The sequence below is a fragment of the Primulina tabacum genome, chromosome 6, assembly GCF_025594145.1.
Source record: "Primulina tabacum isolate GXHZ01 chromosome 6, ASM2559414v2, whole genome shotgun sequence".
NCBI classification, from domain to species: domain Eukaryota; kingdom Viridiplantae; phylum Streptophyta; class Magnoliopsida; order Lamiales; family Gesneriaceae; genus Primulina; species Primulina tabacum.
The window spans coordinates 32,134,050-32,152,275 of record NC_134555.1 but is presented as its reverse complement, the minus strand read 5'-3'; the positions used below and the strand labels follow the sequence as shown (position 1 = coordinate 32,152,275).

General features: G+C 36.8%; 1 protein-coding gene across 1 annotated transcript; it reads right to left on the bottom strand.

The window, feature by feature from the left end:
• Window positions 1-3,276: 3,276 nt before the first annotated feature.
• On the bottom strand, window positions 3,277-14,486 carry LOC142549241 (uncharacterized). Its single transcript, XM_075658083.1, has 21 exons — window positions 14,155-14,486; window positions 12,437-12,535; window positions 11,877-12,028; window positions 11,494-11,566; window positions 10,915-11,037; window positions 10,322-10,430; window positions 9,129-9,208; window positions 8,856-8,937; window positions 7,746-7,885; window positions 7,564-7,674; window positions 7,369-7,485; window positions 7,168-7,257; window positions 7,020-7,073; window positions 6,808-6,882; window positions 6,600-6,675; window positions 6,283-6,382; window positions 5,487-5,556; window positions 5,117-5,190; window positions 4,456-4,568; window positions 3,957-4,235; window positions 3,277-3,863 (listed from the first exon to the last, which is right to left on the bottom strand). Exons 1-21 carry the CDS (start codon window positions 14,278-14,280, stop codon window positions 3,496-3,498), a joined length of 2,511 nt encoding a protein of 836 aa, XP_075514198.1. The 5' UTR covers window positions 14,281-14,486; the 3' UTR covers window positions 3,277-3,495.
• Between the last annotated feature and the right edge of the window lie 3,740 nt (window positions 14,487-18,226).

The following is an 18,226-nucleotide window of genomic DNA, read 5'->3' as shown; positions in this document are numbered from 1 at the left end:
GGGGACATCAGCGACATCATTACCTATCCACTGAGCATTGGCCTTACATATCATCGTGTCATCGTATTAGTCACAACCAACTCTCATCATTCAAAATATGTCATCATATTCATCACTTAATAAAATGACGAATATACGTAAATTTTCCTTGAAACCAAGCATGCAACATATTTTCATATTTACATAAAAATCATGTACATGATACATAAACATTTAAAACATGAAAAATTTGTGCTCGGGGCGCTGCCAGGACTAAAAACTCAACCCGGGTGCAAAATGATCATTTTGCCAGTGGAAACCCGAAATGACCATTTTACCCCTAGACCTCTAAATTTCGACCCGAAGCTTACCAAACTCCTTAAAACATCCCAAAACATATTTATAAGTGTTTCTTGGACATAAATTAGAACTCGTTTCAAAACTTAATCGATTCATTTTAAAACTTGGATCGGGTCTCGGTTTTAACCCGAAACTAAACCGAATTTTCCCAAACTTAAAACATAAAATAATATCATAAAATCAAACCTAAAACCCTCTAATTCGAGTCACCCAAGGTCCCCAAAACTTTGCTGCAACCTACTGAATTTTCCAGCACCAACAACTCGAAAACCCTAGCTACCAACTCACCTTTGAGGAATATGAGTTTTGACTTCCACGCTACACACGTCTCATTATCTTGATCTTTTCTAGTGAATGCTTGAGTTTTAACGTTGTAATGAAAGTGAATTTTATGATTTTCGAAGTGTGATCTTTTGATTGAGTGTGACGGAATTTGGTAGGTTGAAAAGTGTTGATTGTGTCATTTTTTGTGGTGAATCATTAGATATTCCTTCGGTATATTTTATTCTCGGATTTGCTCGAGGTTGAACAAATGCTAAGTGTGGGGGATTGATAAGCCCAAATCCTATAGAGATATATGGATTTTATTTTTGCTTGTCTAGACTTTTTATCCCTAATTATGTGCTTAATTGAATTAAGAATTATATTTTTGAATAAAAGAGCAAAATGATTAAATTTGGAAACAAAATAAATTTACAAGACTTCAAAGAGAAAAATACCAAAAGAAAGGAAATAAAATACTCTTATATTTTATTATCTTGATATTATTGAAGTTTTGGAAGAAATATCTGTGCATGTCTTGATAAAGATGAACCCTCATATTTGAAAATAAAATCTACAATCTTATCTATAATGTTTAAGTTGGAGATGAGCTTAAAAAGAATTGAAAAAGGATGTCCATTTAGAAGGATAAAAGGGAGGCAGAAGCGTACAGAGAGGAGGAGAGTCGTAACAACACAGGAAGAGGAAGGAAGTGCAGAACAAAAGGCTACAGTGAAGCAGTAACAGCGCGGAAGAAGAATTGAAGGGAGGAAGATTGAAGGCAGAAGCAGGAAGAATTCATCAACACACGCCACAAATCACTGAAAATTCCTTACATTTCTTCTTAATTATGTTTTCTTTATTGAAATTAAATATGGAGTTGCACTTTTGTTGTGAATTTATGTAGTAGACTTTTATAGACTAAGGTCACGATATGGCCGAGACAAATTATTTTTGATGTTTTGAGTTTGATTCAATTCTATTATTTATTTTTCTTCATTAATTGATGTCGTTTATCATGTGTTCTTTTAATCTGGCCAATTAAATTGAATATTTGTTGGTTAATCTAAAACCGGAAGGCGATAGATTAATATTTGCTTAATACATCAATCAACACATGGTTAAACTAGCTAAAATAGTATTCGTTTTCATTGTGTGACTTTAGGTTGAAAAACTGAAATTTCACAGCGATTTAATGCGGCTGAATCTAATTAAATTCATTTAGAAATAATTGAACCGTTAGATTTAATTAGATTTATTAATTTGAAAAATCGTTTAATAAATAATTTTGAGAATTTCGTCGTGAATTAAATAAATAATTTATTGAATTTGACACGTGATTATAAGTTTGTCTCGCTACCATTGTGTGCCTTAGTCGTTTTAAAATAATTTAAATTCCCGTATAAATTAATAATTTGGATTATTTTTACTTTAATTTATTTATTTAAATTGTTTAATTTAATTTCGATTAATTTATCTCATCTCACTTGAATTTGATTAGACTATTAGGAAAAATAATTCATATTCTAGTAGTTAAGCATCGATCTCTCTGGGTACGATATCTGGACTCATCATCCAATTACTATTAGTCAACCTAGTTTGCTTGCTAGATTTATTCACAACCGAAATCATCGGTCAACAGTATTATTCAAAAATTGCTCAATATTCAAAAATTTCCCCGAAAACTCTAAACTCGACCCAAACTCGAATCAAACTAATCAACCCGATTTTGAATTTTTTTTAAAAAAATAAACAAAATTCAAAAAAAATATTTTAATTTAACACATAATAATAAATATCTCTCATATATATAATTTAAATTTGAAAGTCTAATCGTAGAAAATAAAATATAATTATTAAATCAAATAAACTATTTTTAAATAATAAAAAATGTTCAAAATAAATATTAAATTATGAAAATTTATGGTATAAATATACAATAAATATTTTTTGAAACATACAATATATAATAATATAGGGAATATTTATTAATTATTATTATTTTTAAAAAATTACAATTTTCGGGTCAACACGAACCCAACCTAGTCATTTTTTTGGGTCAGCTATCGGGTACAACACGATCTAAACCGAACCCGAAAACCCAAAACCTGATTTTTTTTCGAGTTGAACCATATCTGGTTGAAAGATCGTATTTGATTTTGACATCCCTGCTTGAAAGTCTCTAGTTTAGTAAAAGCTTGAGCTAGAATTATAAAACTTTATAGCAACTCAAGCTCAACTTGACTACAAGATGCCTCATACTCAGACTATCTTGTTATTCAAAGATTTTAAATTGCATTTCTTTGTGTGAAAACTTGAATGATTTATTCATACCTCAATGGCGGATGCAAACGTATATTGCCGATGTAAACCTACAGAACTCGTAATTCGAACCAAATTTGTAAAAAAATATTTAAACTATTTGAGCTCAAGTACATCTAAATCGAAACAAATTCGAGCCTTAAAAATTATGATATCCTCGTATTCTACTTCATCTACACCCTACCCCTCAATGCCAAAATGTACAAGGCCTAAAGAAATCAGAAAAATATGATCATGCGTGTGAAGCATAATCATATAGTTTAAACCACTAAATTTTTTTGGTGGTAATCATCAATAATTATACATACGATGTATGATTGATTATACTGTACAGAATATGTTTCATCGGTGTTAATGTACAACTCACACAAAAAAATAATAGCGTACAATGAATGGATAATTTTTACAAAACAGGGAAAAAAAAAAGAAGGCATTTGTTCAAAGCAGAAATACTACTACAGAGCAAATATGGATTTCTTATTAAAAAAAATATATAAAAAATTTAGTTGCCATTAGAAAGGAACTACAAAATGTACAGAAAAATGCCAAAAATCGGTTCTCTTGTACCTTAAATTACATCCCCGATGAGGTTCTGTTTATCCTCTGAGCACCCAATTTAGGAGCAGCTGGTTTGGTTCCTCTACCTCGCCCGAATGACAAAGGCTTCGCTCCAGTGGTTGGTGGCGGAGCTGCAATGGATGCCCAGAGGTCATCATCAGCAGATCCACTAGATTTCAGATTCAAAGACTTGGAAGATGTTTTAGGAACTGGGGCAGCTATAGCGCCCCATGGATCATCATCAACTTTGCTGGATTTCGAGTTTAAAGGTTTTGATGTAGATTTTGGAGCAGGATGTGCTACAGAACCCCAAGCGTCACTATCATTATTATCATCATCATTGTTGCTTGTCTTTAACGCGCTCTTCAGTCTTGAGCTGGGAACTGAACCGAACATTGCATTGGATTAGAAGTAAATCTAGAGTGATCTTCCACGCACTAGTGTGCATCATTATGTGATGATATGAGTTCAAGTACCTGTTTTCAAGTCATCCTCTTTGGAAGTATTATCTCGAGGCTTTGGCTGTGAGACGGGACGTTTTTTATCAGCTTGGATGCTTGCAAGAGCTGAAGATGGATTTAATTCCTCCAACGGCTCAATATCATCCCAACCATCTTTGTCTTCATCAATGCCATTTTCGAGCTCACCCCACCCATCAGTTGATGTAGGGGATGCGGGTGGAGGATGGTCGGTGAATTCAGTCAAGTCAGAATGGGAATTTACACGGACCGATGATACATTTGCTGTATCCATCACTGGCATCAAAGTATCAATGTCAATGCAGTGTACTGGCCAGCATGCAAGTAAGTGCAACAAGGGCAGAAATAACAACTATTAGAGACTTATCCTGAATGCAAGCAAGGGCAGAAATAACAACTAATTAGAGACGTATCGTTGCAGGATAAGTCAATTATCCTAAAATACAAGAGGCAAAACAGTTATTTTTTTCAATGGAAAAAGAGGTAGAATGCGTACCATAGCTGGAATTGGAAATTGATGAAGTAAGAGGTGCATTTTTTGTGTCCGATGAAGCAAGGGTATTCTGTTCAGAAGGTTTGCCTTTAAGAGTCAAAGAGCTCATAGCCCATCTGCATCAAAATCCGTAAAGTGATACCAACAGCGAAGGCAAATCTCTTTACGATGAAAAGAGTAGACATTTAGTTTAAAAATATTAGATCCTGCAGTTTTATTTAGTGGGGAGAAAACAATACGACTTCGATAGCAGCCATAGAACCACGAAAGGGACGGCAAAAAGAACAACAAACAGGTGACAAAAATTGTTCACTTCAAAGTGTCAGAAAGTATCACCCTTCTTTTGAAAATCCCAATCATCCTCCAGTACAATTTATATCCCAAGTACAAATACAAATTATTTTTACCACAAATGTCATCCTTTTTCTACATGTAAACCCCATCAAGAATATTAAGGATTTCCAACCACGTACCTTTTACTACATTCTTCACAGATATTATAACACAAGTTCAAGTCGATAAAGCATCAAAGGTAATAAAAAACAAAAGACAAGGGAACCTTATAAATTGCTAATTCAAACTAATTCCAGTTGCAATGAGGAAAGATATATTAGGCTCCGTACCTCATAAAATTCCAAAAATTATAGACTCAAACTCAACGTACCCAAGTAAACCAGCATTTCCAGGTATTGACGAAATTCCTGCATCTGATGAACCTGTGGTGTCTCCAGTGCTTGTCTAAAGGAACCAAAAGATACCATTAATCCTCAAATCAAAAGAGAAAAAAAAAGGAAGGACTAGTCAGTAATTTGGATCCGATTCATTGATCAAATCTTGCGATTGTGACAGCAGAAAGCAAACATAAATACCATGCACTGTTGTGCAATTAAGTCTTTATCTTTTTCCCTATCAGACGGGGCTTGATTAAGTTATGAATCACACTGTTCTCCAGAATTTTTCGCGAGCTTTAGCAATAATTCATATCCTTTTACCAATATCCAGGAAGTAATACCACACAACAATAAGGTACACACCTTATTGTGGTATTGTTTCACTAATTGCAAAAACTGTTCAACAGCCTGGAATGCCTTTGATCGAACATCACTGTCCCAGCAGGAGTAAGAAAAGATGAAATATAAAAAGTCTAATAAGATGAGGAGCCCATGACAAAAGGCATCAAATGTGCATCAAGGGTACAAAGCAAATAATCACAGGGATAAGAAGCAATTAGAATATGGAGACAAGGAAACGGAAGAAAATAACACTTTCCTCCAGCATTAAAGTCAACATGCCTAAACAAAAAGAAACATATACAAGAACACCAGTATAGCTTGCAGAATTTGGAAGTAACAAGTTCACCGGTAGGCAAGATCATCTATATATATGTGTATGTGGGTGTGTGTGGGTGTGGAGATGGCCAGCGACACCAAACTAAGAATATTTGTTCTCCTGAAAAAATTCGCAAAGATTGAAAGATGGTGTCCTACAATTTGATGTCACACAATTCAACTCTGTATTATCTTGAGAAATGTAAAATGAAATATTTTGAGTAAACAGCATAATATCAACCTTTCCCTTTAATTCACTATTAATGCTTCCCCAAGACCAAAATGTTTCTACATGGAGCTCAACCTCATGAAGCATATTCAAGGTCAACCTAGAAAAACTTTAGAAAATGCAATCAAAAGATTTGTATAAAGGTGGCATCCGATGTCAATTAATTCAAGATCAGCTCACTGGGGACATTCTTAAGAACACATAAACAACAAAAAATAAATATGGAAGGGAGAAATTAATACTCACAACCAGACAATCAAAGTAAAATAATACCTGTCAGCATCTATGGTCAGGATAACAACATTTGGCAAAATTCGAGTTGCAATCTCATTGACATCATAATAAGAACTAGTGGCACATAAAGCCATAATACCTGACACAAAAGAAAGTAACAATATAGGAGAGATGAGAGGTGGGGCGAGGGGAACCCGGAAAGGGTAGAGAATTCATTTTGACTAATAGAGGGACAAAAACTTTCTTTATAAATTCTTTTTGGGTAAAAGACTAAGAAAAGTACATGGTGTAAGAAACCAACTCAAGGACACTAAAGTCTTCCTGCTATAAGGTCAAGAAAAAGAGTAAAGTTTTACCTGCTCCTCGAGCAGGAGAAAAATTATCACGCAAGGCTCGAACTGTAAATGCATTTATCAGAACTCTTTTCCTTGTCTGCATTACAGTAAATTCTTGAGATGTTAATATTGGAACCAAATATTTATTTAGTATCAAAGGATACAAGTGCCAGAAACATCTGAAAGGTCAGAAAAAAGGATTATTGTATAAGAACCATTTGATACTGACCCCCTCATTCAGGTGACTCGCAATATTTCCAAGTAATATGGTTGTATTTGTTCTGATTGCTGGTTCTTCATCAACCTACAAGAGTAATAAAAGTAGAATAACAAATTCGTAGAATGCTAAAAACATCAAAGGAAGTCATAGACGTAAAAGTTTACGAAAATTATAGCATATTCGATTAAGAGACTTTTTATTCAGCATGCATGAGCACATACCTGAAGCTTTGAAAGAAACTTTAGCAACGATCCCGATACAGTGCGCTGAGAGAGCTGTGAAAAGGTTAAGCAAGGAAAAATTCAAGAATAATTTAGTTTTGGCTTGAACATCAGCTTGTACATCCCTTGAAAGAGAAAGAGCAGTTACCTTGGGAGCCAAGACAAGCATAGATTTCAGGGTCAACTCTCTTAGAAAAGCTGATGCGTCAGAAAATCCATTAGCAACGTGAGGGTAAACCTGCAATAAAACATATTTTTTTCAAAACCCCACACCGATTTATTTGTGCATCAAACAGAGTGGAGATTTAACGTTATGAGTATTTATCGTGATTATGAGCCTTGTTTATACTTGTTCGTCAACAATTTGAGCAGATAAGGCCTCGCCATACTGATCGATATGCTGAAGAAGACCAACTCGCATAGCCCGATCATTAGATGCAAAAAGTTTGACAACTGTAGGCAATACCTACGAACAACAAAACCAAGTTTAACTACAAGAAAAAGCAATATGAAAGATTGCAATAAAGATATAAAAGATAGTTGCCTTATGGCTATATTCTTCTGTCGAAAGCCAAGAACCCAGTTTCAACAATGCAGTCAATGCAGGTGCAGCAGCTGAACCAAATTCAATGGCGGACGCTAGTAATGGAAGCAACTAAAAAAGTAAAACTTTAGTAAATTCAGTTGTAAAAAATTAAACAGATCATGGAACTTCATAAACACTACCTTTTTCAGCACTATTTGGCGAGGCAGCTGCTCTGCAAGATTTGGAAGCTTACGAAAAAAGTTATCCTTTTCTACACTGTCCTTCAAGTTAAGAATTTCCATAAAGTGGATGGTCTCCACCAACTTGTTTTCAAAATATTCTGCCAACACATAACAAGAAAATTTTAGTCCATTAAATAAATAGTCCACAAAAAAGGTTACTCATAATCTTGAACCAGCGAAGTCAAAATATATTATTTGTGTCAGCAAAAATCAAACCACAATCTTTGTGGAGAAACAATGCCGTTGTAACTCCATAAAAGAATTTACTTTTGCTTATCTAGCAAATCTAAACCAAATCTTAACAACCGTTCTTATGTCAGGCGGTCATATAAAATTCAATAACATGGAGCATGGGAGTGAATTATAGATCAATAAAACCCAAACATCAATGATCAACTTGTTCCACAAGTTTAGAGAAACAGGCGACAGAAGAATGCTTGATATCTATTTCTATCCAGATGAAATTTCAGCTAGTTTTGCGCACCTTCGACAAGTAAACCATCAATTTCGCATATAAAAGCAAATAAGAGTGGAATTATAATTGGCATTGGCATATTGTCTTCAATCTTTAAGAGCAAATGTAAATGCTAGTGAAGTTTATACTAACTGAAAAAGGAACAGTTGCAACTAAACATACATTGTCCTTAATTTGTAAAAAATTCAACAGAAGTTGAAGAGCAAAGATAAATGAAACCTATGTTGAGGAAAGAGGAAATAGTCACATAAAAAGCACAGAAAAATAGTGGCATCTCATAGAGCGATTGAATAATCCAAACTGTAACAATCATATTAGATTACTAATCTGTATAAGTATGGTAACCTATACCATGATTATTTAATTACAAATTAAATAAAAATGCTTGTGCACTCAATATTGCAGCGGAAGTTGTTCAGAGGAAATATTTAAGAAATAAATTCTAACAGGTAATGGAGGTATAAACATATCTATTAAGTAATATGGAGCTGTAAAGAATTCTGTCAGGTAATGTCAAGCTAACATCCAGTCTAGATAGAAAAATTGTAAAATAATTCAGCCAAATATACTGAAATATCAGAAGAAAAACATACCACCATTTTCCAGAAGCTTTGACGAATTCAACCTGCGAGAGGGCATAGAACTCAAAAGACGCTGATAATCTGGAAGTAGAGACTGGGACAGACCGATATACAATTGCAAAGTTAACCAATTATCAAATCGAATGAAACTTGAAGCAATCACTGAACCAATTGAATTCAGGATTGCATAATAATTACACAATCTGAGAATAACAATAAATTCTGAATACCAACTGGAAATATACCCCTGATAAGTTAAAAAAAGCATAAACAAGTATGTTGCACCTTAGGTATGCTAGAGGTATTCCGCAACTCCTCTGTTTTACTCAACTTAGCGCCCGAGAATAGTTCATAAATCAGACAGCCTATCGTTGCAGCATAAAAAATTAAAAAGGAGAAATCTTGGGATAAACTACAAAGGATGTGTTACAAAATCAAACAACAATTATAATGCAAACTATAATTTCATTAACGGAACCAGAAAGATTACACAAGAAAATTATCAATCCTCACAAGGATAATGACCCCTAGAGCAGAAATTATTCTAGACAGAATAAACTCTCTCTCCCTAGAAAGTGCTAGAAGAAACTGTAAACAAAATACACACCAATCGAAATACCCCATGCCCCGTTTTTATTCTCACGTACAAAATAACTAACCCCACCCCACTTTAATTCTAACACATATCTTTTATAGTTCCTATTTCGATCCAGCCCATTATTACACATAAACCCAAACCCACTCCTCCTAAAAGCCCGTCACAGGGTGTCATGTTTTTTATTCAAATTTTGAAAGAAATACATATTATAAGTAAAAGTAACCCAAAAGAAAAATAATATTCCTACATCTATTCCAAAGTAATCATCCTTCCATTATTTCAAATTTTGAAAGAAATAAATATTATAAGTAAAAGTAACTCAAAAGAAAAATAATATTCCTACATCTATTCCAAAGTAATCATCCTTCCATTAGAAAGCTATGTTAACAGATAGATATGTTGAAGCATTTCTAATGGGAGACGCTTATCAACCAGAAAAACATTCTACAAGGTGCAATTGGTTTTCATTAACCTAAGATACTATTTTGTTTTCCTAAGCCACAGATCGATGCAAAAGTATAGGTAGTCTTTTACTCAAAACATTATTTTTCAAAGATTATCTGTGTTCTATTAATTTCAAGAATTTCATCACAGAAAGGAATCTCATAGCGAAATAACGGGATAGCTGCCTTTATTCTATTTATCCAGCAGAGAAAGAAGACAAAAATATTAAAAGTTCATCTAACCTCAAATCATATTAAATTAACATCAAGCTGCTTTTGCCTTGCACAAAAATGAGACATTAAACCTAAATTCTCAAGAAGAGAAGTGTTTCAGATTTCCATTCTCCCAAATATAAATTTGATGAATCTCAAAGTTAGCTTGGTAAGTAATTAACTAAACATCTTATCAGGTGTTGAGCATTCAAATGCACACTTACCTAAGCCCCAAGAATCAATAGCCCATGGTGGAGACTTTCTTACAGCTGCCCAGTCAGATTTTGCCAACTCCATAGACTTGTATTGTGAACTAATAAGCCATTCATATTGCTGTGTCAAAAAATGTCAAAAGTGAAGAAATGAAAGCATCATGAATTTAAGCTGAAAAAAATCAGCATTTTTAACGCGGCAATAAAACAGAAGTCAAATTAGAAAAAAATGTCAGATAGAAGATCTTATGAAATGTTACCTGGTTCAGTTCGACATAGATATTCTTTTAAAACTTAAAAGCATGAACATTTTCAAAAATTATACGGTTTTCATGCATTTAACCTTAAGTTTCTACTGGCAGGATTTTTTTCACTCGTGTTACGATTTGATGTTTTACTACTTAGCTTCCTCTCAACACACCAAATTAAGAAACACTTTGGAAGTAATCTTAACATAGCCAGACAACATGTAAATGAGCTCACATGATTTTAAGACACACTAACAAGAATCTTGTTTTCCCTCGTACTGGGAAGCGAAAACCCGGTTTCTCCAAAAGTATACTGTGAAAAAATGTGGAAAACATGGGCTCAAAGTGATAACTTACAAGCATTGGTCCACTAGCAGCTTCACTATTCCCGTCAAATTCAGATAGAACATCAAATGCATGGAGCTTCCAGTCCAAACTTTGAGTGACAACAACACTAGCCATGCAAACATTACCATGAACCTGCAATAGGACAACAACAAAGACATAATCCTTGATATAGCTAAAAGCAGGAATACGGTGAAACCGAGGGAGCGCAATTACAAAACAAAGTTTTGTTTTTATACAGAACATATCTAGCATTTTCTGAGGCACTTCATCAACTCACAACATAATCACATTCAAGAATCAAGAATTGACACATAGAAGTATGAACATTTTATGACAGAAAATCTAAGACATCACTCATCTCAAAGCTCATATCAAGTCTTTCCCCTATTCACCATCCGGAAACAGGCTGCCAAGTTATTGGAACTTTTTTAATATAAATAAATAAATATCATCAAATAAAAGAGACATTCACAGCAATTATAGGTGATTGTAGAGCTCAAGCCATGCAACCAGAAAATAATCACATGCAGGTTCTCCCCAAATGGATATGTTAGTGGAAACTGCTGAAACTAGATATAAGATGCATACCAATTTACAATCATTATTCAAAAAGCTCACAGCTTTAGCTATCCGATGAATTCCCCAAGCAAAGTATTCATCCCTGACACAAGAAGCAACAAAACATTAGAAACGTTGAAACATGGCAAACAAGAGGATAAATCTGAGGAAGCTAGAGAAATGCTACGAAAGATGACATGCCAAAGTCGTTTAAACAACAATACACTACTCTAAAAACAAAAATACAAAGTCGCACGAACTAACATCTGTTGGTAGGACTAAATAATATCTAAGGAACCAAGGTATCAAAATTATTGAAAATACACTTAATAAAGCAAACAAAATCCAAATGTTAAACAATGTTATTCAATGCTTGAATGACATCAGAGAAAAAGACATCAAAAATACTACACCTTTGGCTTCCTTCTAACCCCAATTCCTTGATCTTTTCGGACAGGGGCATAACAGGCTCCGTCACAATATAGATAGTGACCTTTGTGCTAGAACCATCAAAAGTTTCTGCTTCAGTGCTGTGCAGAAATAACAAAATGTTGGGATGCCTGACCTGAAGAAATAAACACAGTTTTGAGTTGAGAAAACCATGGGGAAATCAAGTGCACCACAAGTGTGTTGGTAGCCATGCTTCAAGAACTGTGAAAAACATGAAGAAAAGGAAAAAGAAAAAAATTGAAAGTCAATATCACAGAGTTTTACAGCTTGACAATAATATTTCATCTGGACACATGAATTTGTATGCTAATTTCATCAGAAATATGATGCATTAGATGCGCCTGCTCTTTGAGCAAAAGAATCTGCATCATTTTGGGTTAATAACATAGAACTGTATGATAGCTTTTCACTTCAAATAAATTTCAGAACTCAACTGGAAACCAGAGAAGACCGACTCTTAAAGAAGAAGCTCGATTATTTCAATCAATAGTTTCAAAAATTGATTGGCAAAACCGAAGCTAACCGTTCGAAGGCGTTTGACACCGTTCCGACCAGCAGTTAAATGCCCATCATTCACATTGCTTCCGGAAAGATAAAATATCGAAACAGGAGCCCCGTCTTCCTGTTTGGTAAGATGAAATGGATTAAAAAGCGAAAAGTAGAGCCCTTTATTTTTATCAGGTTGCAATTGAAATACGATTCAGAAAGTACCAAACAATTTCAATGAGACAAATAACCGGAGAAAGTTCACCACTGACTACACAATAAATAAACCTTAAATACCGGCATAAGCAAGGGACCCTTGAAAGTACTACCTCGGCACACCAAATATATGTTTCGAAAAATAATCTTCCAACAATGAAAAAGCAATGGCGTAACATCCACGCCGAAACAACAAAACAAACCATAAATTGTGTTTCTATGATTATTGGCTTATGTAACCGTCACGACCACTCCACCACTCATGCCATGTCATGTACACCACTCGCCCATGTCAGACACTAGTATCATCAATGTGACAAGGATGTACAGTCCCAAGCTTCTTGTAACGCAGAAAGGATTATGTACTTATGATTGTCATGATGACATAGCTTATATTAGCAACTAACTAATCCCATCCATTATTCCACCATCTCTCTTCTCCAAATTGATCTTCTAAACTTATTGTTGCAGAAAGTAAGCAGCCTTCAGTTGCAATGAGCACTGATATAAAAATCGGCCTAGGCGGCACCCAGTCACTAGGCCGCAGCCGTCTGCCTAGAAAAAGGGTTAGTCAGCCAGTCTAGGTGTTCTAGTCGGCCGGCCTAGACAGTTCTAGGCGGTCCTACGCGAGGCTAGGCGGCTAGGGCTTTTATTTTTTATTTATTTTTTTTCATTTTTAGCTTTTATTAAGTTTCTTGGCCTTTTAATTTAAATTAAAATTTTAATTAAAAAAATGAAAGGTAATTTTTTTATATGTCCTAACCCAAAATCCAATTGTTGATTTGTTCTAACACATCAAACTTAATCTTATCTGCAATCTAGAGTGATAAAACTTTTCGAGGATGATTTTGCATCCAAAGAAGATAATGATCACAATGATGATATTGTCTTAATTTTAAAAATGATTTAATATCCTAAAATAACAAAAAATCATCTTATTTTTTATTAATCATGTTCTTCCCACCTATATTAAACAATGATTTAATATCCAAAAAACAAAAAAAATTAAAGCTATTAATATATAATGTTACAAAATTTTATAAAAATTAATTTAAAAAGATTGTGTAGGCGACTAGATCCCCCTACCATTTTTTAGAACACTAAGAATGAGTAACCACCAAACCAGATTAAGCCACTAAAAACATAGGGATATTTAGAGAAATGGACTTGGTGAACCATTTTTTTTTAAACGACCTCCCAAGTGCATTTGAAAAGTGAACGGAATCATAACTATTTTCAACCTTCTAATCCTACTCCAAATTTCAAGTAACATGTAAAAACAGGGGAAAAATCATGAACCTAGTTAAGCCACAGATGCTGAAATTTCAAATTTAGCCCCATATTTGACCCAAAATGCAAGTTCCAACTTTGTAAATAGCTTCCCAACTGAATTCTAATTCCACCCTTATGATACTATAACTATTAACTACCACCTCAAGAAGCCGGAATTAAACAAAGCAGAATTCGATTGTACTTCAAAGAAATCAATCAACTTCAAAAGAATAAACCAGTAAAGCACGAGATGAAAAAGATACGAACCTTGGAGGTTCCACGGCTGTGCACCCAAGATCCCCAAGCAGAGGAGTAAGGCTCGCCGATGTTGTAAGGCAGATCTTTCAGGCCGGTACCGGATCCGCCGACCACCCCTTTCAGAAATTTAAACATCCCTCAAAGCCCGGCTCCTGATCCAGGAAACCGATGCAGAAACTCGATCTACAACGCAGTAAACGGGATTTGGCGCGCAGAGCTGGACGCGATCGGAAGAAGCGAGGAATTTTAGTTCAATCGTTAAATCGGTCAGTTTCTGCGCTCGCTCCAAATCCAATGCCCATGCCACGTGATGACTTCGGCTAACTGTGGACCGGTAACCCCGAATAAGGCCGTTAGCCCATATTACATGGATGGATCAGTGGCCCAATATATATATGTGTATTTATCTTATGGTGTGTGTGTGTATATATATATATGATGCGATCCGAGTGGAAAAGATGAGTCGGGTCGGGTGTTCCACCGGATTTGTTATCAAGATAATGAAGGAAATAAGAGCAATGTGAATTGTCTAGACTAGGAGCTTCTTCCCCGGACAGTGATGGCGACCTGCGCTTAAGAAGACAAGTGAATAGGCGTCGAAAAGGTATCCGGCGTGACAACTCCGACGCTTAAGTCGGTGAATGATTCAACAAAAGAACCAATGTAACCAAGTGATGGTTGTGATATTGATGTGAAGGAAAAGATTTTAAGGAGTAATGAGCAATGAATGCTGGTGTATTCAATATGTCCATGAAATAAATGTAAAGAGAGAACCTGGTATTTATAGTAGGAGAAGTAATGATGATCTCGTTCTTTGTGCTACATATTAATTATAGTAGGACGGCTGATCATACCCTATGTTCTGACATGTCAAATCTCACACTAGTCACATTCACCCTACCTGATTGTCAACCATTTGGATCGGTGTCAGAGATGGGACAGCCGCCCATATCCTATTTTGCTAATATACTTAAGTGCGGTGCTCATATCGAGGTAGCCCGAGTGAGAAGTTCCCGGGGACTTTCGTGAGAGCCCGGGCATTCGATATACTGGGGGAGATGCCTCGGGCGTTCACATGCCCGGATTCTGATGAACCCTTCCTGCATATTTATATTGATTTGGGCTATCCATTTAATACATCGGGTCGTCCATGACCCGGGCACCTATGGGGGCATCGTCAATTGTCTTGGGAATTTGCCTAAGAGCCCGGGCACAATCCATACCCTTGACCCGGGCACAATCCATGACCCGGGCTATCCCGGGAGCATCATCACTCCCTCCTTAAATATCGAGCTAGAGTCATACTCGCTGTCCCGATTAGTCTTGCGTGCCCGGTCAGGGAAAATACTTTGTCGTTTAGTCTCCCCGGGTTAGTAGGATTGACGTCATCTCATTAGGGCTGACGTAAGCCCTAGAATCTGAACGGTCATAACTTTCCATATTCCGAGAAGATAAATCATTACGACGCCTCAAATTCGAAGCCTGTCTTTTCAAATATCCCACGAGATTTCCAACGTGAATCTTATCCACCCACCTGTTTTGCGATCAATGGCTCAAATCAATCCTTTTTTCTTCATATATACCTTTGCCCTACGTTTATTCCAAACTTTTCACCACTTGCACACAATTCTCTGATCTTCGTTTTCTCCTCCGGCGACATGCCTTCCCAACTCCGGTGATCTCTGTTACCATTCACCCACCATCTTCACCTTGTAAGTTTCTTACTCTGACTCTACCTCCTTTTTTCTCCTCTTTTCATCATGTCTAACTCCACCTCTTCTACCTCTAGTCAAAATGTCAAAGGTTTTTCGGAGGATAATTCCCCAACCCCTTCTGAAACTTCTATTCATATTCCTATAGCCATCCCTATTCCATCCTCCCGGTTTCTCTCAAAAAAGCAAAAAACCAAAACCATGGCCTCTTCTTCCCGAGCAGTTGGTCCACGGGACAAAGGGAAAGACAAAGTTATAAGACCCTTGTGGTTTTCTACGGTGACTCCTGCCCTTCGTTCTGGGGCCTCTTAAGACATCAGGTCTTTAGGATCGATCCCTACTAGTTACAAAAAAATTATTCCCGAGCCAAATGATCATCCAGACACCCCACCCCCAGGCTTTCAAACCTTCTTTGTAGAACAGCTCAAGAGTGGGCTCCGGTTTCCGATCCACCATTTTTTTGAAGGGGTTGCCCGGCTCTTTGGGCTCCCGATTAACCATCTTCACCCCCAACGCTTTTAGAATTATGGCAACTACTTTTATTTTGTTTCGTATGAAAAATCTACCAATCAACTCTTCCATCTTTTATTTCTTCTACTCCTGCCGGTTTAATGACAGGGTCTTTTATTTCATGGCCCAGATGAAATACTGATTTCTAACAGATATCCTTTCTTCCTTGAAGGGATGGAAAACTAAATTTTTCTTTTTCCAACTCCCAACCCCCCTGACCTGTTTGACAGGCTTCTTATCTTTAATGCCCGAGCAACCCGAACTCCCCCGAGATTTCAAACTTCTTCCCCCTTTAACCCAGGCTTGGGACGCTATAGAGGGCCAGTCCTTCCTGTCATCACTGGTGATCGGGGGGGGGGGGGAATCTGTTTATTTATAGGATCGGGCCCCGGCCTGAAGACCCTGTGGACCAGATAATAGATGAATTTGGCCAGGCTGGTAAATTACTTTCCTACGAACTTGATTTTTTCCTCGTTTTATTTTTCTTACTTTGTCATCTTTGGTGCAGCAGAGGAAGAGATGATCAAGGCCAGTCTTCTTTAAGCGGCCACCCGAAAGAAGACCGAGAAGAAACAAGCCCGGGCGGAAAAGAGGGCTCGGGAAACCCAAGAGCAACAGGAGCATAGGATCCGGGCTGAGGAGGAGTCCCGAGAGGAGACGACCCCAATCAGGGATGAGACCACTTCACTGGTCAGTGAAGAGGATCTGGCTCCTCTAAATCACCGCAAGAGGAAAGCCTTGATGTAGCCGATCACTGAGACGGTTACCCTACTTGCAGAAGAACCCGAGATAACCGCCCGATCACACCTCCCTTCCGGCTCGTCTACTGGTCCTATATCACAGGACGAAGTGCCCCTAGTCTTGCCAAATATTTTTCGTGATGACGTAAGCACGGACCTTACCAAGATGGTGCGAGGTCTTCTTCGTCCCGAGGAGGTCAGCATTAACTGTATGAGGCTGTTGCTCAGTCTTTTTCTGTAAGTTACCTTCTTAATTTTTACTTTTCATCGGATCATGTGCCAATTTTAATCTTTGCCTTGATTTCAGGGCTTGCAGATGCTCGTATCTGCTTATGAGCAGGTGGCTGCTGCGGCCAAGAAAGCGAATAACCAAGCCACCCGCCTGGGAAATGCGTGAAAAACTTCTGGCGGAATTGGCCCGGGTGAGAGAGCTTCACGAGCAAGACTTGGCCCGGGAGAAGGCCAACTGGAAACAACAACTGGATTTGGCCCAAACAGACTTACTACGGCCCGATCTGAGTTGGAATCATCTCGGAAAGAGTATGATTACAACTTAAAGACCGCTCGTCTAGAGGTCCAAGCGGTTAAGGAAGAAGCAGAATCCTCCCGGCCCCAAGCTGAAGAGGCAAATGCTGCTTTGGAGCTTTTGAAGACTTCTTAGGAAGAAAAAATGGCTCAATTTTTTAAGTCCCAGGATCTTAAGAAGATGGTGGCTGATTAAGCCTTTGTTTACTTTGACTTGGGCTTCAATAAATGTCTATAGCAATTCCAAGCAGAAGGCCTCATTCCTCCTGACCAGGAAGACTTTCCTGGCTTGCTGAAGGCTGCTGCCTCTCTCCCGGAGGATGAAGAAGAGGAAGATAAACAGGACCCAAAAATAGATTAAGATTTTACTTTTCTTCCCGGACTTCTGGGCACAGTGTAATTCTCCTTTGGTTATATATAATTTTTTCCTTTTTTATTTGTCTTTTTCTTGGTAATAAGTGAACAACGTCAAGAATATCAAATACTAAAAATGACTTGGGCATCCTTAAATATCCTGGCAAACGAGTCTTCACGAAGAGTATCTTTCAAGTTTTAGATTCTTTTGAACATATCCCTGGGGGCTCTGCTTAATAG